The 25,227-nt window shown below is 48.5% G+C and overlaps 1 protein-coding gene across 1 annotated transcript in view; it reads right to left on the bottom strand.

Annotated features, from left to right (window-relative positions):
- Window positions 1–25,227, bottom strand: part of LOC141059296 (uncharacterized) — a 103,510-nt gene that overhangs the window by 36,088 nt on the left and 42,195 nt on the right. Inside the window, exon 7 of the mRNA XM_073555626.1 lies at window positions 21,880–23,131. Within this exon, the coding sequence (XP_073411727.1) occupies window positions 21,880–23,131 (1,252 nt within the window). The remainder of the gene's footprint in view (window positions 1–21,879; window positions 23,132–25,227) is intronic.

Raw genomic sequence — 25,227 nt, 5'->3', positions numbered from 1 at the left:
GAGCCTCCAGCACCGACCTCAAACCGCAGAGCCACACTCCACATAGAGAATAATGGAGCCTCCAGCACCGACCTCCACCCGCAGAGCCGCACTCCACATAGAGAATAATGGAGCCTCCAGCACCGACCTCCACCCGCAGAGCCGCACTCCACATAGAGAATAATGGAGCCTCCGGCACCGACCTCCACCCGCAGAGCCGCACTCCACATAGAGAATAATGGAGCCTCCGGCACCGACCTCCACCCGCAGAGCCGTACTCCACATAGAGAATAATGGAGCGTCCGGCACCTACCTCCACCCGCAGAGCCGCACTCCACATAGAGAATAATGGAGCCTCCAGCACCGGCCTCCACCCGCAGAGCCGCACTCCACATAGAGAATAATGGAGCCTCCAGCACCGGCCTCCACCCGCAGAGCCACACTCCACATAGAGAATAATGGAGCCTCCAGCACCGACCTCCACCCGCAGAGCCGCACTCCACATAGAGAATAATGGAGCCTCCAGCTCCGACCTCCACCCGCAGAGCCGCACTCCACATAGAGAATAATGGAGCCTCCAGCACCGACCTCCACCCGCAGAGCCACACTCCACATAGAGAATAATGGAGACTCCAGCACCGACCTCCACCCGCAGAGCCGCACTCCACATAGAGAATAATGGAGCCTCCAGCACCGACCTCCACCCGCAGAGCCACACTCCACATAGAGAATAATGGAGCCTCCGGCACCGACCTCCACCCGCAGAGCCGCACTCCACATAGAGAATAATGGAGCCTCCGGCACCGACCTCCACCCGCAGAGCCGCACTCCACATAGAGAATAATGGAGCCTCCGGCACCGACCTCCACCCGCAGAGCCGCACTCCACATAGAGAATAATGGAGCCTCCAGCACCGACCTCCACCCGCAGAGCCACACTCCACATAGAGAATAATGGAGACTCCAGCACCGACCTCCACCCGCAGAGCCGCACTCCACATAGAGAATAATGGAGCCTCCAGCACCGACCTCCACCCGCAGAGCCGCACTCTACATAGAGAATAATGGAGCCTCCGGCACCGACCTCCACCCGCAGAGCCACACTCCACATAGAGAATAATGGAGCCTCCGGCACCGACCTCCACCCGCAGAGCCACACTCCACATAGAGAATAATGGGGCCTCCGGCACCGACCTCCACCCGCAGAGCCGCACTCCACATAGAGAATAATGGAGCCTCCAGCACCGACCTCAAACCGCAGAGCCACACTCCACATAGAGAATAATGGAGCCTCCAGCACCGACCTCCACCCGCAGAGCCACACTCCACATAGAGAATAATGGAGACTCCAGCACCGACCTCCACCCGCAGAGCCGCACTCCACATAGAGAATAATGGAGCCTCCAGCACCGACCTCCACCCGCAGAGCCACACTCCACATAGAGAATAATGGAGCCTCCGGCACCGACCTCCACCCGCAGAGCCACACTCCACATAGAGAATAATGGAGCCTCCGGCACCGACCTCCACCCGCAGAGCCACACTCCACATAGAGAATAATGGGGCCTCCGGCACCTACCTCCACCCGCAGAGCCACACTCCACATAGAGAATAATGGAGCCTCCAGCACCGATCTCCACCCGCAGAGCCGCACTCCACATAGAGAATAATGGAGCCTCCAGCACCGACCTCAAACCGCAGAGCCACACTCCACAGAGAATAATGGAGCCTCCAGCACCGACCTCCACCAGCAGAGCCACACTCCACATAGAGAATAATGGAGCCTCTGGCACCGACCTCCACCCGCAGAGCCGCACTCCACATAGAGAATAATGGAGCCTCCAGCACCGACCTCAAACCGCAGAGCCACACTCCATAGAGAATAATGGAGCCTCCAGCACCGACCTCCACCCGCAGAGCCGCACTCCCCATAGAGAATAATGGAGCCTCCAGCACCGACCTCCACCAGCAGAGCCACACTCCACATAGAGAATAATGGAGCCTCCAGCACCGACCTCCACCCGCAGAGCCGCACTCCACATAGAGAATAATGGAGCCTCCAGCACTTACCTCCACCCGCAGAGCCGCACTCCACATAGAGAATAATGGAGCCTCCAGCACCGACCTCAAACCGCAGAGCCGCACTCCACATAGAGAATAATGGAGCCTCCAGCACCGACCTCCACCAGCAGAGCCACACTCCACATAGAGAATAATGGAGCCTCTGGCACCGACCTCCACCCGCAGAGCCACACTCCACATAGAGAATAATGGAGCCTCCAGCACCGACCTCCACCCGCAGAGCCGCACTCCACATAGAGAATAATGGAGCCTCCAGCACCGACCTCCACCCACAGAGCCGCACTCCACATAGAGAATAATGGAGCCTCCAGCACCGACCTCCACCCGCAGAGCCCCACTCCACATAGAGAATAATGGAGCCTCCAGCACCGACCTCCACCCGCAGAGCCACACTCCACATAGAGAATAATGGAGCCTCCGGCACCGACCTCCACCCGCAGAGCCACACTCCACAGAGAATAATGGAGCCTCCAGCACCGACCTCCACCCGCAGAGCCGCACTCCACATAGAGAATAATGGAGCCTCCAGCACCGACCTCCACCAGCAGAGCCACACTCCACATAGAGAATAATGGAGCCTCTGGCACCGACCTCCACCCGCAGAGCCACACTCCACATAGAGAATAATGGAGCCTCCAGCACCGACCTCCACCCGCAGAGCCGCACTCCACATAGAGAATAATGGAGCCTCCAGCACCGACCTCCACCCACAGAGCCGCACTCCACATAGAGAATAATGGAGCCTCCGGCACTTACCTCCACCCGCAGAGCCACACTCCACATAGAGAATAATGGAGCCTCCAGCACTGACCTCCACCCGCAGAGCCGCACTCCACATAGAGAATAATGGAGCCTCCGGCACTTACCTCCACCCGCAGAGCCACACTCCACATAGAGAATAATGGAGCCTCCAGCACCGACCTCCACCCACAGAGCCGCACTCCACATAGAGAATAATGGAGCCTCCGGCACTTACCTCCACCCGCAGAGCCGCACTCCACATAGAGAATAATGGGGCCTCCAGCACCGACCTCCACCCACAGAGCCGCACTCCACATAGAGAATAATGGAGCCTCCGGCACTTACCTCCACCCGCAGAGCCACACTCCACATAGAGAATAATGGAGCCTCCAGCACTGACCTCCACCCGCAGAGCCACACTCCACATAGAGAATAATGGAGCCTCCAGCACTGACCTCCACCCGCAGAGCCCTACTCCACATAGAGAATAATTGAGCCTCCAGCACCGACCTCCACCCGCAGAGCCGCACTCCACATAGAGAATAATGGAGCCTCCAGCACCGACCTCCACCCGCAGAGCCGCACTCCACATAGAGAATAATGGAGCCTCCGGCACCTACCTCCACCCGCAGAGCCGCACTCCACATAGAGAATAATGGAGCCTCCAGCACCGACCTCCACCCGCAGAGCCGCACTCCACATAGAGAATAATGGAGCCTCCAGCACCGACCTCCACCCGCAGAGCCGCACTCCACATAGAGAATAATGGAGCCTCCGGCACTTACCTCCACCCGCAGAGCCGCACTCCACATAGAGAATAATGGAGCCTCCCGCAGAGCCGCACTCCACATATATGGCTGCTCTGTGCGCACAGGACCTGTGATGAGGTCACAGGAGGGGAGGAGTCAGGGGTCACATGATCAGGGGCCTCAGTGTGTGCAGGACACTGCTGTGCTGGTTGTCATGGTGCTCAGCGTGGGACTGGAGCACCTTGTACTCACCAGAGAAAATCATTCTTGGGGCCCACTATGTTGCTACATAGAGATAAATACAAGACCACCAACTGTGCGGTAAAACACGCTAATATCCGGGTATAATATAAGGTAGTACAAATCTTAATTATGTAGCAGGAGTTGGGGCAGCCCCCTCATATAGTATAATGCAGCCCCCTCATATAGTATAATGCAGCCCCCTCATATAGTATAATGCAGCCCCCTCATAGGTTATAATGCTATAGATAGATGTAGAGATATAGAGATAGGTATAGATAGAGGAGATAGAGATATAGAAAAACAAACCACAATACTCACCTCTCCTTCTCGCTCCCACGCTGATTCCGGTGGCGGCTCTGCTTCAGGGTCAGGAGCTGCCGTCTGCCAGACACACAGCGGGTGCACTATGAAGTGACGTCATTGTACCGGCTGTGAGTCAGGAGCAGAGGGGACTGATGGGAGAGCTTCATCTGACGCTCTCTCTTCCATTACAATTGAGGGCAGCGCCGACCCTGACTTACTGCCGCATAGCGGCTGCCTGGTCTGGGGGAGTTGGGGGCCCTGGTCCCCCGGCCCTGATAGTGGGCAGTGTTAGCCGGCTGCTGCAGTTAAAACTTTGTCACTGACCGGAGAAAGCTAAAGTGAAATGATAGTCACCCCTTTCCACGCCCATGTGGGAATGGGGAGCAGTGAATATTAATTTCTGTTTTCCAGTGGGGACCGGGGCTCCTGCCTCCTATCACCCGCTGCTGCTCCGCTGGCATGAGACCCCAATAGCAGCTGCTATTAGTGACACGCCACTGGCTGGGGGCCCCTGGAGCAGCGGGGGCCCTAGGCAACTGCTAGCCCTGTATGCCAGCAGGTGTCAGGGCCCACCCTATTACAGGGCCCACTGGAGAATCCTCTGGTCCTCCAGTGGGCCAGTCCGATCCTGATGGTGCTGGATGAGGGGAAGTTTATGTGTGGGGTCATGAGGGGTTTACAGGAGGGATGTGGCCGAGCCGTATGTGTACGAGGTGTATGGAGCAGAGCCGTATGTGTACGGAGCCCTGTGTGTGCAGATCTGTGTGTGTATGGACCCCTGTGTGTGTATGGAGCCCTGTGTATGCGACACTCTGTGTGTGTGTGTACGGAAAAACTAGCAATGTGTGTACAGACCCCTGTGTGTACACAGAGCTCTGTGTGTGTAGAGACTCCTGTGTGTGCGGCACTCTGTGTGTGTACAGACCCCTGTGTATGCAGAGCTCTGTGTGTAGAGACTCCTGTGTGTACGGACCCCTGTGTGTACACAGAGCTCTGTGTGTGTAGAGACCCCTGTGTGAGCGGCACTCTGTGTGTGTACAGACCCCCTGTGTGTGCGGAGCTCTGTGTGTGTAGAGACTCCTGTGTGTATAGAGCCTTGTGTATGCGGCACTCTGTGTGTGTACAGACCCTGTGTGTGTGGAGCTCTGTGTGTATGGACTCCTGTGTGCGTAGCGACCCCTGTGTGTACAGAGCCCTGTGTATGCGGCACTCTGTGTGTGTATACGGACCCCTGTGCGTGCGGAGCACTGTGTGTGTACAGACCCCAGTTTGTGCACAGAGCTCTGTGTGTGTACTCACTCCTGTGTGTGCGGAGCTCTGTGTGTGTAGAGATTCCTGTGTGTATAGAGCCTTGTGTATGCGGCACTCTGTGTGTGTACAGACCCTGTGTGTATGGACTCCTGTGTGCGCGGAGCTCTGTGTGCGTAGAGACCTGTTATGATGAGTCACCGAAGGAGGAAAAAACAAAATACCAGCTAAGTCCAGAAAAACCAGAGAGGTTGGCAGCTATCGGATTGCAGACCCCTGAACCTATCCACAACAACTAGCAGTAGCCGTGGGGGGTTCCTACGGTGCCTTAGACCCCTCAATCACAGCCGGAGAACTATTTTAGATGTCACAGGATCTTTTTGGGACAACACCGCTCCTGCACCAATCTCAGAAGCGTCCACCTCCACCAGAAACGGGAGTGAGACATCAGGTTGCCGCAAAACTGAAGCAGAAGTGAATCTTCGCTTCAGCTCCTGAAAGGAAGAAACAGCCTCCGGAGACCAATTCAGCACATCATCCCCCTTCCTAGTCAAATCCGTCAATGGCTTGGCAATACCAGAAAAATTAGCTATAAATTTCTGATAAAAATTAGCAAAACCCAAAAACTTCTGGAGGGCCTTCAAAGAAGTGGGCTGAACCCAATCATAAATGGCCTGTACCTTGGCCGGGTCCATTTCAATAGTTGACGGAGACAAAATAAATCCCAAAAATGAAATCCTCTGTACCCCAAAAAGGCATTTCGATCCCTTGACATACAGGGAATTCTCCCTCAAAATCCGGAACACAGTCCGAACATGTTCCACATGAGAATCCCAATTCTTGGAGAAGATTAAAATATCATCTAGATAGATAATCAAAAATTTATCCACAAAGTCTCGGAATATATCGTTCATGAAGCACTGGAAGACAGAAGGGGCATTAGTGAGCCCAAAAGGCATCACCAGGTACTCAAAATGTCCCTCCGGAGTATTAAACGCCATCTTCCATTCATCCCCATGCTTAATGCGAATAAGATTATACGCCCCCCTGAGGTCAAGCTTGGTAAACCAGCAAGCACCTTTAACTCTGGAGAATAGATCAGAAATCAGGGGTAACGGATACTGATATTTAACAGTAATTTTGTTGAGGGCACGATAGTCAATACAAGGCCTTAATGAACCATCCTTTTTAGCCATGAAAAAAAACCAGCACCTAAGGGTGAAGAGGATGGTCTAATATGACCCTTCTCCAATGATTCCTTAATATAGGATTGCATAGCCTCGTGCTCGGGTACAGATAAATTGAAAAGCCGACCCTTGGGGAATTTACACCCTGGGTTCAGCTCAATAGCACAGTCATAACTCCTATGAGGAGGCAAAGACGCAGACTCATTCTCACTAAATACATCATAAAAGTCAGCCAAATAGTCAGGAACATCATGTGACTGGGGAGAGGTGGAGAAAACAGGAGCATCACTAAGGGCACACCGACAACCCCAACTCACCACAGACACAGATTTCCAATCCAGAACTGGATTATGGATTTGCAACCAGGGAAACCCCAGAACAATGGTATCATGCAAATTATGCAGCACCAAAAATCTGCAATTTTCTTGATGGTCTGGGGCAACCCGCATTACCACCTGGGTCCAAAACTGAGGTTTATTCTTCGCCAAAGGAGTAGCATCAATACCCCTCAAAGGGATAGGCGTCCGCAGAGGTGTCATAGGAAATCCACAACGTTTAGCAAAATCCAAGTCCATCAGGTTCATAGCTGCTCCTGAATCCACAAAAGCCTTGGCGGAAAATGTGGGCAGGGAGCAGATCAGATTAATTGCCAGAAGAAACTTAGGTTGAACACCACCCACAGAAAACATGTGTGCACAACGTTTCTCTCGTTTAGGGCAGACAGAAATAATATGCGAGGCATCTCCACAAAAAAAACACAGCTTATTACGCCTTCTGAACTCCTGACGTTGCGCCCTAGACAAAACTCTATCACATTGCATAGGTTCAGACATTTGTTCAACAGGTGGTAACATCTCTCGTGTAGTTTTGCGTTCACGTAAACGCCGATCCACCTGAATGGCTAATGACATAGAATCGTCAAGACCAGAGGGAACAGGAAATCCCACCATAGTATCTTTTACAGTTTCTGACAAACCCTTCCGAAAGAGGGCTGCCAAGGCACCATCATTCCAGGTAGTAAGGACCGCCCACTTTTGGAATTTTTGACAGTACAACTCTGCCGAATCCCGACCCTGGCTTAATGCGAACAGGGTCTTTTCAGCCTGATCAATAGCATTAGGTTCATCATACAACAACCCCAAGGCTTGAAAAAATGCGTTCACATTATTCAGAATAGGATCATCAGGTTTCAAAGAAAACGCCCAATCCTGGGGATCGCTGCGCAGCAAAGAGATGACAATTTTAACCTGCTGCGCGGAGTTCCCCGACGAGTTAGGCTTCAAGGCAAAAAATAATTTACAATTATTCTTGAAATTCAAGAATTTAGACTGATCCCCCAAAAATACATCAGGAGAAGGAATCTTTGGTTCAGCAGCATGTGAATGAGCAAGATAGGCGGAAATTCCCCGCACTTCAGCAGCGAGCTGCTCCACACGATCAGACAATTGCTTCATCTCCATTGAGAGAAAAATTCCCCCTACGGCCTCAGAGATATAGAGGAAAAAATATGCACACAAAAAAAAAAAATTCTGACACTTTTTTTTTTTTTTTTTTTTTTTTTTACAATTCTCTCCTGCTATTGAGTACCCTAGGATCTGCGGTATGGCTGGTGATTCTGTTATGATGAGTCACCGAAGGAGGAAAAAACAAAATACCAGCTAAGTCCAGAAAAACCAGAGAGGTTGGCAGCTATCGGATTGCAGACCCCTGAACCTATCCACAACAACTAGCAGTAGCCGTGGGGGGTTCCTACGGTGCCCTAGACCCCTCGATCACAGCCGGAGAACTATATAGCCTAAAGACAGAAAGGGGAAAAACTAAACTGACCCAGAGCAGACCCCAAAGCAATAGGCAGCCCCCAACATATAATGACGGTGAAGCAAGATTAAAACACTAACACAGATAGAAAGATAGGTTGAGCAAATGATGGGGCCCAAGCTAACTACATAGGACAGGATAGGAAAGCTGCTGTCTGCCATCCGCAAAAACCCTATCAAAATGAGCCAACCGACTGATAGGAAAAACAGGCCCTGAAGTCGCTAGACTTCAAAAGACTATATCAGCACTCAGGTATATTCTGAAGACAGAACAAAATAACAACAGATCAGAGACAAAAATGGAATTCAGCTCACCCCCGGCCGGGGATGGCAGAACTCCCAAAAAAACAAGGCAAAACAAAAACAAAACTGAAGAGTACAAAGCAGAGCAGAAAAACTTAGCTTTGAGATGCAGGAATCAGACTGGTCTCCAAGAATCCAGCAGGAAAGTCACTAGCCAGGAAGAAGGGCGTCGGCAGCCTTATATCCAGTCCTCAATTCCAGCCACCCAGTCATCATCTAGCTGCCCAGGTGTTTGATAATCAGTCTCACTACCTTCCTTCACTAGAGGAGGGAGTTCATCAGACCTCAATGGTGAAGGGAAAAATGAACTCACAACAGAGACCCCTGTGTTTACAGAGCTGTTATGATTGAGTCACCGTAGGAGGCAAAAATAGAAATGCTAGCTAAGTCCAGAAAACCAGAGAAGTTGACAGCTATCGGATTGCAGACCCCTGAACCTATCAACACAACTAGCAGTAGCCGTGGGGGGCTCCTACGATGCCCTAGGCCCCTCGATCACAGCCGGAGAACTACATAGCCTAAAGACAGAAAGGGGAAATCTAAACTGCCCCAGAGCAGACCCCAAAGTAAAAGGCAGCCCCCCACATATAATGACGGTGAAGCAAGAAGAAAGAACAAAACACAGACAGAAAGATAGACTGAGCAAAGATGGGGCCCCAGCTAGCTTAGATAGGAAAGGACAGGAAGGCTGCTGTCTGCAATCCGCGAAAAACCCTATGAAAATAAGAGCCAACAACTGACAGTAAAAAAGGCCCTGAAGACGCTAGGCTTCAAAAAAGGCTATGTCAGTACTCAGGAAAATTCTGAAGACAGAGCAACAGGCAAAAGGAGATTCAGCTCACCCCAGCAGGGAATGGCAGAATCCAGAAAAGCAAGGAAAACAAAACACTAATGCAAAAAGGCAAAGCAGATGAGCAGGAATCAGACTGGTTTCCTAGAAGTCCACAGAAAAATCACCCGCAGGCCAGAAGGGGGTCGGCAGCCTTATATCCAGTCATTAACTCCACTCAGCCAGTCATCATCATCAGCCCCAGGTGTTTGACAATCAGGCTCACTACCTTTCTTCACCAGAAGAGGGAGTTCCTCGGGCCTCAGTAGTGAAGGGGAAAATGAACTCACAACACAGAGCCCTGTGTATGCGGCACTCTGTGTGTGTACAGACCCCTGTGTGTGCGGAGCTCTGTGTGTACGGACTCCTGTCTGTACAGACCCCTGTGTGTACAGACCCCTGTGTGTGTGTGGTACTCGCAGGTACGCAGGATGCAGTAACAAGACGGAGCAAGCTTAAATTCAAACGTTATATATGGGTTATATGGATAACTGGTAAGCTGACAGTAGATTTCCTCGCAGGGATTTAGACAATAACACACACCAGTAACACGATATTAACTACCCTGCCGGTGCCGCTAACTATATGGCCGAGGTATGGCCGACTAGGAGTCTTGGGATTAGAACTAGCTAACAACGGAGTGTCACTTATCTTTCTCTGATGTCCTGCAGAGTTGTTGTCCGGGAGGTGTCCGTTCGGCGTCTCAGCTGCTGGGCCCAGCCGACGAGGAGCTGTGCCAGGCTTCTGGCGTTCCTACGCCCTGGTGTAGAGAAGGCACAACAGGCCCCAGGAGAGTTCCTCAATGTAGGGCCCCCTTGCGAAGGCGAGACGGTGGCAGCCGCTGAACTGAATGTATAGGCCGGCCGCAGCCGTGGGTTGGAGTCGGGCAGTGGGTGGCAGCGGGCAGGCCGCAGACGCGGGCTGGAGTCGGGCAGTGGTGGCCGCGGATCTCTCTGTCTGGGGGGCAGCTGCGGGTGTCTGGTCTGTGTCACTCACTCGCGCTACTCGGGGCCGTCCCCTCCTTGGATCAGATGAGTCCTTGTCCTGTCTCTCTGGCAGACGTCGACTCACTCCAGCTCTCCAGCGCCACCTTGGTTCCTGCTACTTCTGTCTCTCCTCGTCGAGTGCCCCCTGCTGGTCGCGTGTGCTCCTTTTATAGTAGCCCCGGCCCCATGCTTTCTGGAAGAGTCTCTGTCCAAACTGCTTATTCCTTCCCCCAGAAACAAACCCACCGGGAACCTTCGTGACAGCCCCCTTAGTTCCGGCCCGGGTACACAGCGGGGGTACCCTCTCCTACATGTGTATAGACCCCTGTGTGTGTGGAGCTCTGTGTGTGGACCCCTGTGCGTGCGGAGCTGTGTGTTAGGCTAGTTTCACACTTGCGTTAGAAGGCGCAGCGCACCGCCGCCGTGCAGCTCCGCCCCTGCCACGCCCCTTCCGATCAGCTGACGTCAGCGGGAGTCCCCGGCTGATCTGTGAATGAACTAATGACCGTGGGAAAAAAGTCAGAAACTTTCCCACGGTAATTAGTTCATCTACAGGCAGCCATTGAGGTTGCGCAGAGCTGAATCAATTCATTTTGTAGTAGATTACAGTGAGGCTGGTCGCATTAGCAGCGGTCCTCATTGTAAACTATTTAACCCCTTGTGAAGGATTGCAGCGTGGTACATGACTGAACGGCAGAGAGGTAAGGATATTGGTGATTTTTTTGTGTTATTTTTGTTGCAGGTCATGGTTTTATTTTGGGATTACCAGACTAATAAAAATTTGTGAAACACTTGGTGTATTTATTTCATTAAAAGACTTTGTAATTAATGTCTGTGTGTGGTTTTTAACCCTTTCTTAGTATAGGGTTAATAATGGATCGGTGTCTTATTAACACCTCTCCATTATTAATCGGCTTAATGTCACCTTACATTCGAATGGTGACATTAACCCTTTGTTATAGTAACCCATTCGCCACCGCTACAGGGCAATGGGAATAGAGAGGATAAGTGCCAGAATTGGCACATCTTTATAGATGCGCCATTTCTGGGGTGTCTGGGGGTAGATTTGTGTAGCCGGGGGGGGGGGGGGGCAAAAACAATGATCCCTCTCATGGCTATTAAAATCTGCCCTCACTCACCTGCTTTACCTCTCTGGTTGACAAATTACAGCGGGAGCCCACGCATTTTTTTACAACAAATTAATCCCTTAAATTAACACCTACACCTCCCAAATTTTGCACACAAACCCTCATCTAATTATTAGTCAGGGACATATAAAAAAAAAACAAAACATGAAATGAAATAGTTTACTGTATGTAACCATGTGTCATTTCATGTCGGGTTGGGGAATGATTTGATAGAAGCCGGCAATTTAATTAGTGGCAATTCTGCTATGAAGAACTCTGTGAAATATAAATGTATACATTAAATATAAATGTGTCTCAATGACATATGTATATATACACACACACACACACACACACACACACACACACGTCTAGGTTTTTTCTTTAGTTTCTTTATTATACCTGTCAGTGTGAGTTTACTGTATAGCGCACTGAATTGCCGGCTTTTCTAAAAGACACCGGGTGCGTATTTCTCGCAAGTCACACGTGTGTTCCGTGTGTAATGCGTATTTTTAGCGCACCCATAGACTTGCATTGGCGTACTACAGCCGTAGTACACTGACAATCTTAGCATGCTGCGATTGGCACGGACCGTAAAATATATGCAAGAAAAATACGGCTGATGGGAGCTACCCCATAGAGAATTATTGGTCCGTGTGCAATGCGTTTTTTTAACGCCTCTCACTCGTCCGTATTCCTCTCTAGTGTGACGCCGGCCTATCAGAGGACACCCAGATTGGGTTCTGAGAAAGGTGTACCCGTTGTCACTGATATAAGATAGGGGAATCCTACTTACTCCAGCTATCAAGGAAACAGCGCGGGGGGGGGGACCAATTAGGCTGATGGCAACATATGATAACGGAACACCACAAGTGATCGTGATCTTAGATAAGTATTTAAGCAACAAATAGTAAGGTTGCACCATAATATACAAAGAAGGATTACTCTAGAACACTGAAACTGCATTGCTGCCATAGGAAACAGGAAATAACGCTATATGATGTACACATGAAATATTTAGCTGCAAAATTGCTATGAAGAAAGGAAGGTATTGTGCATAGATTGGCCAATAGATGTGAGCCCAATTGCCATGTCAAGGCGTCCTTCATAAATTGGGTCCCTGTCCAGATATGTCACATCTCCTGGGCAAAAAAAAAAAACACAACTTAAGGGGCAGGAATGGACCAGGTAAAATCACCTGTGGCTAATGGGAGTGCACATGTCCAAAAGACTATGATTCAATAGAAAAAAAGGACCAGTACATCTAAACTAGTGTGAATAGGCACCAACAAAAAAAAGCATATAAGCTTTTGGCAATTGGGCTCACATAGAGTGGCCAATCTATGCGTGAAATGTTTACATAGCAATTTTTTAGATAAATATTTCATGTGTACAATATATAGCACTTTTTCCTATGGCAGCAATGCAGTTTCAATGTTCTAGAGCAGGGGTCTCAAACTTGGCAGAGTAAATGGGCCGCATATAAAAAAAAAAATTTGAGCCGGCGGGCCGCATTCCTTTCAAACTTAATACACCTCGTACACACACGGCTCCTCTCCGTACACCTCTTACACACGCGGCTCCGCTCTGTACACCTCGTACACACGCGGCTCCGCTCTGTACACCTCGTACACACGCGGCTCCGCTCCGTACACCTCGCACACACGCGGCTCCGCTCCTTACACCTCGCACACACGCGGCTCCGCTCCTTACACCTCGCACACACGCGGCTCCGCTCCTTACACCTCGTACACACGCGGCTCCGCTCCTTACACCTTGTACACACGCGGCTCCTCTCTGTACACCTCGTACACACGCGGCTCCTCTCTGTACACCTCATACACACGCATCTCCTCTCTGTACACCTCATACACATGCGGTCCGCTCCATACACATTGTACACACACGGCTCCTCTCCATACACACACGGCTGCGCTCCATACACTTTGTACACACACTCACACAGCTCCGCTCCATACACACATGGCTCTGCTACATCCACCCTGTAAACCCCTCCTGACCCCACACAAACTTACCTTCATCTAGCACCATGACAACCAGCACAGCAGAGTCCTGCATACACTGAGGCCCTTGTTCATATGACCCCTGACTCCTCCCCTCCTGTGACCTCATCCCAGGTCATGTGCAGTGTGTGCACACAGAACAGCCATCACCCGCTCCTTTTTGAATAGCCATATTGAATCAGGAGCCCTATAGAATGCTCCATACAGTTCATGATGGGCCCCATAAGATGCTCCATAGAATAATATGCCCCATATTATCTAAGCTACCTGTAAGACTTATCTGTAACTATGAACTGTCCACCCACCCACAATCTGGACCAGAAACACATGGCTACTGGTGAGGTTTCCTCCATCACAACAGTTAAAATCAAAAGTCTCTTTGTGGAAACAGATACAGTTGAAAGCCTCATATGGGGTTAGGGGCACGGTGAGATATGGCATACTGTAGTATTGGAGGATATTGGGGTATGAGTGCATCTCCAGCAGTTCTTAGGAATGTGTTTAGAAACTATGTGTCGCAGAAGGACTTAGTGATAATTATCAGTTTTTTTCCCCAGTCCTTCTTTAGTACCTAACTGAAGGCTAGGGTAATAGATGTAACCACCGTCAGGATGCTCCAGAGGGGCAGGGTCATCATGTTTGCTGGTCCTTTTTCAGTGACCGACGTGGATGCAAGTGTTTTTGCCTTGTAGCTTGACAGAAGTGGCAATAGTCAGTAGTACTTGAAATGGCTCACTGTATCTGGGTTTCTGTGGTCTCCTCATGTGACCATGACCCAGTCTCCTGGTACCGATGTGGGACACCTTCTCTCTACACCTTGGAGCGGTCATCACTGAATGCAATGAAAAGCAATCTAATCAGAACCAGTGTGTTTCTTCAACGCCCTTCTGGATTTTTATTTCAGAATACCATTAAGTCGTTCCACCTTCCCACTACTGTGTGGTTGTAGGAAACATGGAAATCCTGCTCTATCCCAAAAGTGACCATGATTTGTTTCATTAATTCTCCAGTGAAGTGTGTGCCTCTGTCTCGCTCTATGGATTGGGCTCCCCATATCTAAAACCACTCCACTGATCAATTTTTTTTTTTACTTTGATCACAGCCCAGGCTTCATATAATCTTAGGAAGAGATCAATGCATACTAGGACATATTCATAAGTACCCACTTAAGGTAGCTGTATGTAGTCCACCGTCTCTGAAACGGGTAGGTCTGCCGGGTTGTTTTGCGCAAGCAATACATACTTTTTAGCCACATTTGGAAACCCTGTGGCGTACCAGTTTTGTAGCACCACTGCACACATTACACCCTTTGAGTTGTGCACTGGGGAAATGTGCTAGGGCAGCCATCATGGGGAACAGTTAGCATGGGAGGCAAATCCGGGTATTTGCCTGCCATACCCCTGACAATGACCGCATGTCACTCACTTTGACCCATGTGCTCTGACCATGTGGGGGGCCTGGGTCTGGAAGACCTGCAGTACTTTGTGGCCAATGGCAACTGGGGATCGTGCGGTGACAGTCTCATCTGTCAAAAAGGGTTCTCGCACTTTCGGTTACTGAGTCCCCTAACTGGGATGTGTCTGCTATGGCCAGTATTCCAGTCATAGGTAGTTGAACTGCTTCCTTAGTCACCTGATCAGTCAAAGGATTCCGTATTGCAAGGAGATTTTGCTACCGTGTGCGTGCCGATACTTTGACTATGGCTGCACTTCAGAGAAGGGCGAGTGCTGCGAGTATCTGCTCTACCGTCTCATAGGTTTGCCAGCAGAGTCCAGAAAATTACAGCCAAATGGTGCCAAAGTTATGTGCAACCCTTTAAAACAAATCTCGAGCCCGACAATACATGAATTTCATTACCTTTTCTCAGATTGCACGCTACAGTGAGAGCCTTCAGAGAAGAATGTTAACAGCTGGTGGCTGTCAGCAGGAGAACAGCGTGGGTCAGCATATTGGCGCGTGGTGAGTCACCCGGAAGCGCTCACCCAAAGCAGGGTCAGAGTATCTAGAGCGCCTGCGCAGCCGGTGTATCAAAGCAGAAAAAAAGTAATCAGAGTGCTTACGCAGCCATCAGGCTGTGTACAGCGCTTGCGCAGTAGAATATACAAGTACGACTGCGCAGTCAGAGTATCTCACGGAAGAATTTACACCAATACATGGCGCTTGCGCAAAAAAAAAATCAACAAAAACTCAAGGCTTAAGCGTCGGTATAACAGACAAATATACAAGTCCTCAGACATGGGTCAATAGTGCTATAGTTATAGATGAGTAATGCTTATATAGATAACATTGGGAGAGTATTGATCATCTAACAGACTCTTAACAGAGAGTCCTAGCAAATGCATTTAATTCCCCATAATGCAAAGCATATTTGAAATATGACAGTTAAGGAAACATTCTTCTCAATGATTCTTGTATAAATAGTTGGGGTTTACAGAACTTGGTACACTCACCTTGAAAAAGACACCCTGAGTATCGGAACGCGTGGGTCCTCCTACGCCACTTTGCTTGCCTGCCTGCCTGCTGTACATGGGTGACGGGGCGACTATGATGTGTTATTCACTGGACTGAGCCGCGGTCGTGTATTATCCTGCTGATTGCTTGCAGACTTAGGACTGGTTCTGTATACCATGCTTCATAGTGTTCCATCCTAGTATCTTTAAGTTCACCATGTTAGGTCTGGATTTTCCTTGGCTGTCTATTTTGTCAAAAATCTGTGTTTATTTTTTGACATCAGGGGACCTGTATCAGCAGCATACTGGCACTATTTTGTATGTATTTGTATGCTATCCATTCATTAGGCAGCTAGTGGCTAATAGTATTAAGATCTTTGATTATGGGGACTACACTTGTTTTAGTCCCTAGAAATGTTTTTAAGTGTTTTTAATTGTGTGCAGTGTCTCTTGGTTTTGTATACAATAAAATATATTTTGTTATATTTACTGGTATTCAGTGTGGTGATCCGAAAACCTTTTTTGCATTGCTCTCTCTATTTCATGGTATGGTCGTTTCTGCATGCAATTTAGTGATCCCAATGGGGCTTATTTCCCCTATTATCTAATGATGGTGCCCGCCTAACTGTTTTATACTTCAGCTCAGCCTCTGGCGCAGGGCAGCTGGAGGAGAGTGGCTCATATATTACTGCCTTACCATTGTGGACTATTGCATACCCGGTGATAAACCGTCCTTGATCATTGATCCAAGCTCAGAAACCGTCTACAAAATACTCAGAAGAGGGGTTAGTGAGGGGACATCAAGGATATCTAATAAGCCCTGTGTCTTTGCCTCCATCAATGCCTGACAGTCATGTTCATGTGTCAAAGTCAAACTCCGTTTCCTCATCTGCTAGTTTACAGGCGCAGGTTTTGGCTCACAGTCTTCCTCCCCATCCAGATATTCTCCTCACTTTTCTTATTCAACTGATAGTAGTGTAGCTGGAGTTAGAACATTACTGCGTTTGATAGTAATATGGGGGCTGTTAAACGGGGAGTTTATAGGAACAATAAGACCTTCTGTCTGGAGCTCTCGGACGTTATCATGTATCACCGCATTCTGGACAGTACTTATAAGGTCCGGCTTCATACAGCTGGTTGGAGACTTGGATTAAGTTTTACTGTCACCAGGGAATGGGTAGTTGTCCCCAATAAAGTCTGTGATGTGCCCACAGCTGGCTGGTTATGTTCTCAAACCAAGTAGGTAGGAAATGGGGTTCAGAGCATGTACTATCCAAGTCTGTGGGAACTGTCAGGGACAGAAGACTACACAGGGGACCTTCGCCTATGGGGCTGGTCATCTTGGGGCCATTTAGAGTAAATTCTATGCAGGCTCCAATTTTCTTCAACACGTCCCTAACAAATTCAAAAATACATCTGGGGAAACTAAAACCTGGGTCACAATTGAATCAAGAAAATTCAGTCAGAAGGGCTGAGTCACTTGTAATTTAGTAGGTCGCCCCTCTATCCTTTCAAAAGTTACATATTCGGGGTGACACTATGTCCTCTGAGATGTGGTCTTACATTTAGGCTGGGTCCACACGTAGCGGAACTCTCGCGGAAATTACCTTGCAGAATTGCTAGCGTTTTCCAAGCGATCTGGAGCATCGCTTGGAGAACTGATTGACAGCTTGGTCACACTTGTCAAGCATAGTGTTTGACGAGTGTGACCAACTTTTTACTATTGAGGCCGCCTATGCGGCATAAATACTTTAGTAAAAGATAGAATGTAAAAAATAATAATAAAAAAAATATTGTTATTCTCACCTTCCGACGTCCCGCGCAGCCTTCCCGCCTCTCTCCACGCTCCCGGTCCCAGTAATCCTTTGCGACAATTACCGCGATTACGTCGCGCGAATGACCGCGAGACGGACGTCATCCCTCGCATAGGCTTACTGGGACCGGGAGCGTGGAGAGAGGCGGGAAGGCTGCGCGGGACGTCGGAAGGTGAGAATAACAATATTTTTTATTTTAAATTCTATTTTTTACAGGGATATGGTACCCAAAGCCCGGAGGACAGTCTCCACTCCTCCGGACCGTAGGTACCATCTGCAAATGTTCTGCTTACTTTTCGCATGGTGTGCACAGCCACATGCGGAAAGTAAGCAGAACAATGCATTCCTATGGGTGCGGGATCGCCACGATTCCGCGAAATTAAAGAGCATGCTGCGTTTTTTTTTACCGCGAAGCCATTCCGCCGCGTTAAAAACCGCAGCATTAGCACAGCATTGCGGAATCCCATAGGAATGCATGGGATGCTTATTTTTCGCTGAAAGGCAAAAAAAGCGCCACGTGTGAACTCAGCCTAATACTGTACGGGCTGCTCCAGTGTCATGAATGAAACAGTTTGTCTCTCACCAGGAAATGTGGACAGTGACTATGGGTCCCTGGGGGGTGACAAAGGAGCACAGGGTGATATCTGGATGGCCAGTTTCCTATGGGAGGTTCAGGATAGTAGTTATTGATGTTGTAAACAATTTGGAAGAAAAATGTCCTTTTTGCCCACAATACCAACATTTACTTTCCAGCAGTCTCTATTTCTTCCTTACTAGCTACTTCCGCTCTCCCTCTTTCATTTCTAGGCTGCACGGGTCCTAATTAACTCTTTCTTTGACATGCTTTATAATTCAGGACCCTGGGATATTTCCTTCAGAACAACCCATTGCATATTACACCACTTCGGGCGACTAGTACAGACTGCAGTCTGGACTAAAGGTTTAATACCTTTCATGAAACACTGCAGCAATAGTAATTGGACACTATAAAATGCCTGAGACTAGATCATCTCATGTGGCCCGATGTCTCCTCAGCACCTTGGAGACGCATGTCACCTGGCCAGCATTTGAGCCACAAGGCCCTATGGGCGGCATTGGAGAGGGCTGCGGATCTGGCTGCTAACTTCACCGAGTCTGCCGATGCGTCTGCGAGGAAGGCCACTGCTCCCTGGGCTGTAGAGAGGGAGGAAAGAATGTCCTGCCTTGGGACTTTATCTCTAATCTGCTCTTCCAACTGGTCCAACCATACCGTTAAGGACCTGGCGGTGCATGTGGCTGCAAATGCTGGCCGTAGGGCTCCAGCTGTTGTGTCCCAGGTTCCCTTAAGGAACACATCTGCCTTCCTGTCCAGCGGGTCTTTAAAGGTACCAAGATCCTCAAAGGGTAGGGATGTCTTTTTGCATGCTTTGGCGATAGCCGCGTCCAATCTTGGGGCTTTGTCCCCTGAGGATGAAGCTGTTTCTTCAAATGGATACCTTCTTTTGAAGGCAGGAGGTAGGGAGCCTTTTCTCTCGGGCTTTTTCCACTCCCCTGTAAGGGCACTAATCTTGTCTACCAATGGGAAGGACCTTAGATTTTTCCAATCCCCGATACATTGAATCTTGTACTGACTTTTCTACCGGGGTCTCCTCAATCCCCATTGTGGTGTTTACCGCCTTTACTAGATGATTGATTTGTTCTAGTGGGAAACAGGAGTGGCCCGATCTGGATTCAGATGATGAATCTGATTTTAACTCCCGCGAGTCACTATCGGAGACCGTAACGGGGGATTTTTCTCTGGACCTTGTAACCGGAGATAGGGATCTAAACGAACCCCTAACTTCCTATCTGACCATCTCCCTTATACTGGAGGTAAAGTCAGCGGTCTCTTCCGAGACCAGGCGATGTATGCAGGGTCTACCTAGCTTCCTTCCCTGACCGTCCGGGAGGGGAACCCTGCATTCAGCACACTCTCTGTGCTTGCTCTTCCCAGAGCACTTCTTCCCCTGGCAGAATGGAGAGAGAGCATAAGGGGGGCAGAGAATCATCAAGTGAACTTTCTCGTAGCTCACTTACCCTGGCTCTTAACAGCGCAGTACCGGGTTCTGTGGGGGGTCCATCGGAGCCGCCGGTCCTTTACGGCTCGTGGACTTTTCAGGTTTCTCCCTCTGAGTAGCCCCGTTTCTCAGAGCAGCTGCTGCTAGATCGCTGCTGGGGCCTCTCTGAAGACTGAGGCCGCGTCTGTGGCTCGTCCAGATGCTCTTGCTGCTCCTGCGAAACTATCCTGAGACAACACAGGGCCAGAAGCGCCTCTCCACTAACCCTCGGCTGGTGCGCGTGGCCCCTGGCACGCCGCGCACGCCCACCTCCCCCAGAGGTGCACACCGCTGACATCACAACCGCGGCCCACAGCCGGCGCGTCATTAACCGGCGCGCGCGTGCCAGCGGCCCTCACCTCCGGCGGAAGCTGACGCCCCAGCAATGCCGTGGACGCCCCCGGGCCCGCGCCCCCCCGCCGAAGGGGACCGCCGCCCCCCCAGGACCGGACGAGGAGGGAACTGGACCTACTCACCCGGTACCGGCGCCGGGCCTCCAGAAGTAGGCTCTCCCCCTGAAGGCCACTTCCACCTGCCGCCGCCTGCACCAACAGTCCCCCTGCCGTGCGGCGCTTCCAATGCTCCGGACAGGCAGAGGCAGGGGACCCCCGCTACCTGAGTCGACTGCCGGGCATGGGCTTCCATCCGGACTCCTGAAGGTATGTCTGAAGGGATCCCCTGTCAGGGACAGGAAACCAACTGAGGCGGGAGAGAGGGCCACCCTTTTTATGTCTGTAGGTTTCCTGCCCCAAAGGGCGGATCCCCTCTCTCGTGGTGCTGTCATGGCGACTGAATAAATAATGCAATAGATAAGGCAAGTCACGTGAAGCAGAACTATCATTATGGGAGAGGGATAAATAGTGGTGGCCATAAATATTGGAACAGTTCATAGATAAGGAATGTAAAAGTTTTATTGTCCTCTGATTGTGGTCTGGTTCTGTGTTGTGATGCCTCCACAAGATCTGAGGAGCAAATTCCTTCATTGATGTAAAAAGACATAAATCCATGCGACACATTCATTCATGCACTGATTGCGTCAAAGGTTGTCATGAGTTTATATTCCCTGACTCTTCTGTCTGAGATTTGAATACAAATTTCAAAAAAATACTATCACATCCAAACATAGACTAGGCGTGAACATGTGCTTACCTAGAGTCACCAACTCATATATAATAAAATAAATAAGGCAGCACTCTGTAGCGCCATAGCTTGCAAACATGAAATATGAAAATTGAACTGCATTAGTGCACTAGAAATATGAAAAATTGAGAATGCTTAGTGCATAAATTAGCCAATTCATGTGTACCTGGAAGCCACGTTAAGGCAATTCTTGTTTCCAGGACCTAAGACTGTCAAATCTCTCTTAGAATAAAGTCGTCATGTGTATGGGAACCTGTGAATCCTCTCTTGGACTGAAATCTATATCTCTGTGGAGGGGTAGGCTCCTGCTGTGATTAAAAAACACCGGAGGCTAAGAGGCGGAGTGCTTAGTCAGAAGGCTAATGAATACAAATTTCAAAAGACTGACAGTCGCATCCAAACATAGACTAGGTGTGAACAGGTGCTTACCTAGAGTCACCAACTCATATATAACAAAATAAATAAGGAAGCACTCTGTAGCGCCATAGCTTGCCAGCATGAAATATGAGAATTGAACTGCATTACTACACTAGAAATATGAAAAAGTAAGAATGCTTAGCGCATAAATTGACCAATTCATTCGCCTTAACGAGGCTTCCAGGAACACATGAATTGGCCAATTTATGCGCTAAGCATTCTCAGTTTTTCATATTTCAAGTGCAGTAATGCAGTTCAATTTTTATATTTCATGTTTTCACGCTATAGCGCTACAGAGTGCTACCTTATTTTATTATCGCTGAGATTTGAAGTTACATTTTATTACAAGCAATTTCGTGTCCAGGCTTCTCCCCTGTGTGAGTTCTTTGATGTGCAAAAAGAGCTGATTTATCTCTAAAACATTTCCCACATTCTGAACATGAAAAAGGCTTCTCCCCTGTGTGAGTTCTCTGGTGGACATCAAGATGCTCTTTCCTGTTAAAACATTTCCCACATTCTGAACATGAAAAAGGCTTCTCCCCTGTGTGAGTTCTTTGATGTCTAAAAAGAGCTGACTTATCTCGAAAACATTTCCTACATTCCGAACATGAAACAGGCTTCTCCCCTGTGTGGGTTCTCACGTGCCTATCAAGGTCAGTTTTTAAGTTAAAACATTTTCCACATTCTGAACATGAAAAAGGCTTCTCCCCTGTGTGAGTTCTTTGATGTGTAAAAAGAGTTGATTGATATTGAAAACATTTCCCACATTCTGAACATAAAAAAGGCTTCTCCTCTGTGTGAGTTCTTTGATGTGTAAAAAGAGCTGATTTATCACGAAAACATTTCCCACATTCTGAACATGAAAAAGGCTTCTCCCCTGTGTGGATTCTCCCGTGCCTATCAAGGTCCACTTCATGGCTAAAACATTTCCTACATTCTGAACATAAAAAAGGCTTCTCCCCTGTGTGAGTACTTTGGTGCCTATCAAGATGCTCTTTCCTGTTAAAACATTTCCCACATTCTGAACATGAAAAAGGCTTCTCCCCTGTGTGAGTACTTTGGTGCCTCTCAAGATGCGCTTTTCTGTTAAAACATTTCCCACATTCTGAACATGAAAAAGGCTTTGCCCCTGTGTGTATTATTTGGTGCCTAACAAAATCTGATTTCTGGTTAAAACATATACATTCTGAACATGAAAAAGACTTCTCCCTTGAATGGGTTCTCTGGTGGCTATCAAGATGCGCTTTCTGGTTAAACCAATTACCACACTTGGAACAAGAAAAGCTATTCTTCGCCGTGTGAATTTTTTGATGTTTACGAAAAGACTTTTCAATGGGAAAACTATTTCCACATTCTGAAACTGAAAATGGCTTCTTTGCTTTAGGAGCAGTTCGTTTTTGAATTCTTATTTTGTGACTTTGATTTTCCTTAGTAGTCTGTAATGAATCAGAAAACAGCATCTGTTTCAAAGGATTAGATAACAGATCTTTGCTCTGAAGGGATGTTGGTATATCTGGAGTAATAGCATTCACTTCAATTGTATCCTGTGGAATCTCAAGATCATCCGATTTAAAAATTGAAGATGTCAGCTGTCCCTCTGATCTTCTGGTACAGTCATCTGCCAAGAATAAAACCAATATTTATTTTTGAATTAAATATCCTTAAATTTTATATTTTTGAACATTTCTACTTAAACGGTCAGTAAAAATAGCAAGTTATGTAAAAATATTGAATTATTCACCAAGACAATGACAGTTTACAGTCTAATAGAAAACTTAATACGATGATCCAGTAGAGCATGGTGTTAATCTTTGTTCATTCTGCCTCCCAAATATGGAATAAAAAGCCACCAAACAATGTTATGTAGGTGACTAATAATACCAATAAAAACTTCTAATCTCACAAAAAACAAGCCACCGATTCAGGTCCATCATATTCAAGTGGAAAAACAGAGGTTTCTACAATATTAGTGGTTCAAAGGCTCTTGAAAAGCAACATGGATTCCATAAACCAATCCAGCAATATCTGCTCTTTCAAAGTCTAATCTCCCCCTCACTTCTGAGCCTTGAATTGCGCCCAAACCATATTTAGCATCCATGATTTTGGCATTACTATAGTGAGAAGAACTCACTTAATTTATGGTGTGTGTGTCTCCTGAAGCACAATCTGGGCACTATGCGTTGGGTAATAAAACGGTAAACGTGCAATTTTCACTCTCCAACATCCACTGATTACGCATATTAGCAAAGTGTCTTTGTAGTCAAAATATTCACTACTTCTAAAGATTAATTAATTCAAGGTATAATTCCCAAAATGCCATCACTATGTGAATTTTGTCATGATCCTAGTGCAGGTTTTGGACCTGCACATCAGAGGTTAATGGTTGTGGCCTCTCTTTGGATTAGGGAGGTCTTCTTATAGCCCTGAGAAGCTCCAAACTGTCAGTTATACTTTTGCCCTCAGCTGAGTAGTTTGACCCTTGTGTGCTTGTGCCTGCTCTGTGTTTGATTCCCTGTTGCTGATCCGGTCCATCCTACCGTCTTGGTTTGTGTATAGTGATTTTGTACTGTTTGCTGTCTGCCTGGTAGTTGATCACTGCTCTGCTCTGACTGCCCGCTTCGTCTATCCCTCTTGTACCTTGTCTGCCCTCCACAGTTCTTACCCCTGGCCTGCATCTGACTCCTCTTCTGTTATACTCCATTTGGTACCATTGCTGCCCTCTCAGTCCCTACCTCGGCTTGGCTGACCTTTTCCTTCCGGCACTCTCCGCTGTCTCCCCAGTGAGTGTTGAGGCGGACTCCGCCCCAGTCCCGCCTCCTGCGGTCACGTGCTGCAGGTCCTTTGACCCTGTGGGTACCCTCACTCCCAGCAGCCTGCGGGGTCTCAGGCTTATCCGGATCCGTGCTGTGTGCACATCACCGGTTAGTGCCGTGACAAATTTCTACTGTTCTAGTTTTCTGCCCCTTTGTCACATTATGTCTTCTGCACATAGGACACACTATCTCCTCTGTGATCTGCTCCTGCGACGTCTGCTTCTGTCACCAGGAGCCGCCTTATTCATTCTGTAGGCAGCGCTGGTAATGGAGTAGACATGGGAACCAGAAGATTCAAGAGAATTTAGTGCAGTGAGAATCTGGAATTCCTTGCCTGATGAGGTGATGATGGCAAATTCAGTCTACTGTGCTGGGAGCCCTGATACCACATACTGTAGAAGAGCAGAAGGCTAGCACTCAACTCTTGTGGATATGATGGTGCTAGTGAACGGAGCCAGTGGTCCAATGAATAGTAGAATATATAATCACTGCACTCAGAGGTTGAAGAGGATTGCTTCAAGTGAATCGTTTATTACAGGTGATAGGTGAACTGACAGGCAAAAATTAGGGGGAGTAAAAAAGCTGACAGGCTCCCCCATGCTTAGACACTTAATGTGCCGCCGGCTCCTGCAGCTGCGTCGCCCAAGAACGCTCCTGTGATACAGCAGTACCTGCATCTATTTCTGTGCTAACACCATTGGATCCTATACTACAGCGGTGACCAGATTATCTGAACCTGGCTTAATACATGCCAGCACCCCCATAACAGCTACTGATGTCTGCTTCTACTACAGAGCCATCCAACTGTTTCCATGACACAATTTAGGTTGCATGCACAACCTTATCAATTTAAGAATTACCTCATTCAAAAATCACATACAACCCGTGTGGCATCACCTTT

This window comes from Dendrobates tinctorius, unplaced genomic scaffold, assembly GCF_039654945.1.
Source record: "Dendrobates tinctorius isolate UK_male_01 unplaced genomic scaffold, ASM3965494v1 ptg000226l, whole genome shotgun sequence".
NCBI classification, from domain to species: domain Eukaryota; kingdom Metazoa; phylum Chordata; class Amphibia; order Anura; family Dendrobatidae; genus Dendrobates; species Dendrobates tinctorius.
The sequence above is the reverse complement of the archived record's forward strand: the minus strand, read 5'-3'. Positions and strand labels throughout refer to the sequence as shown.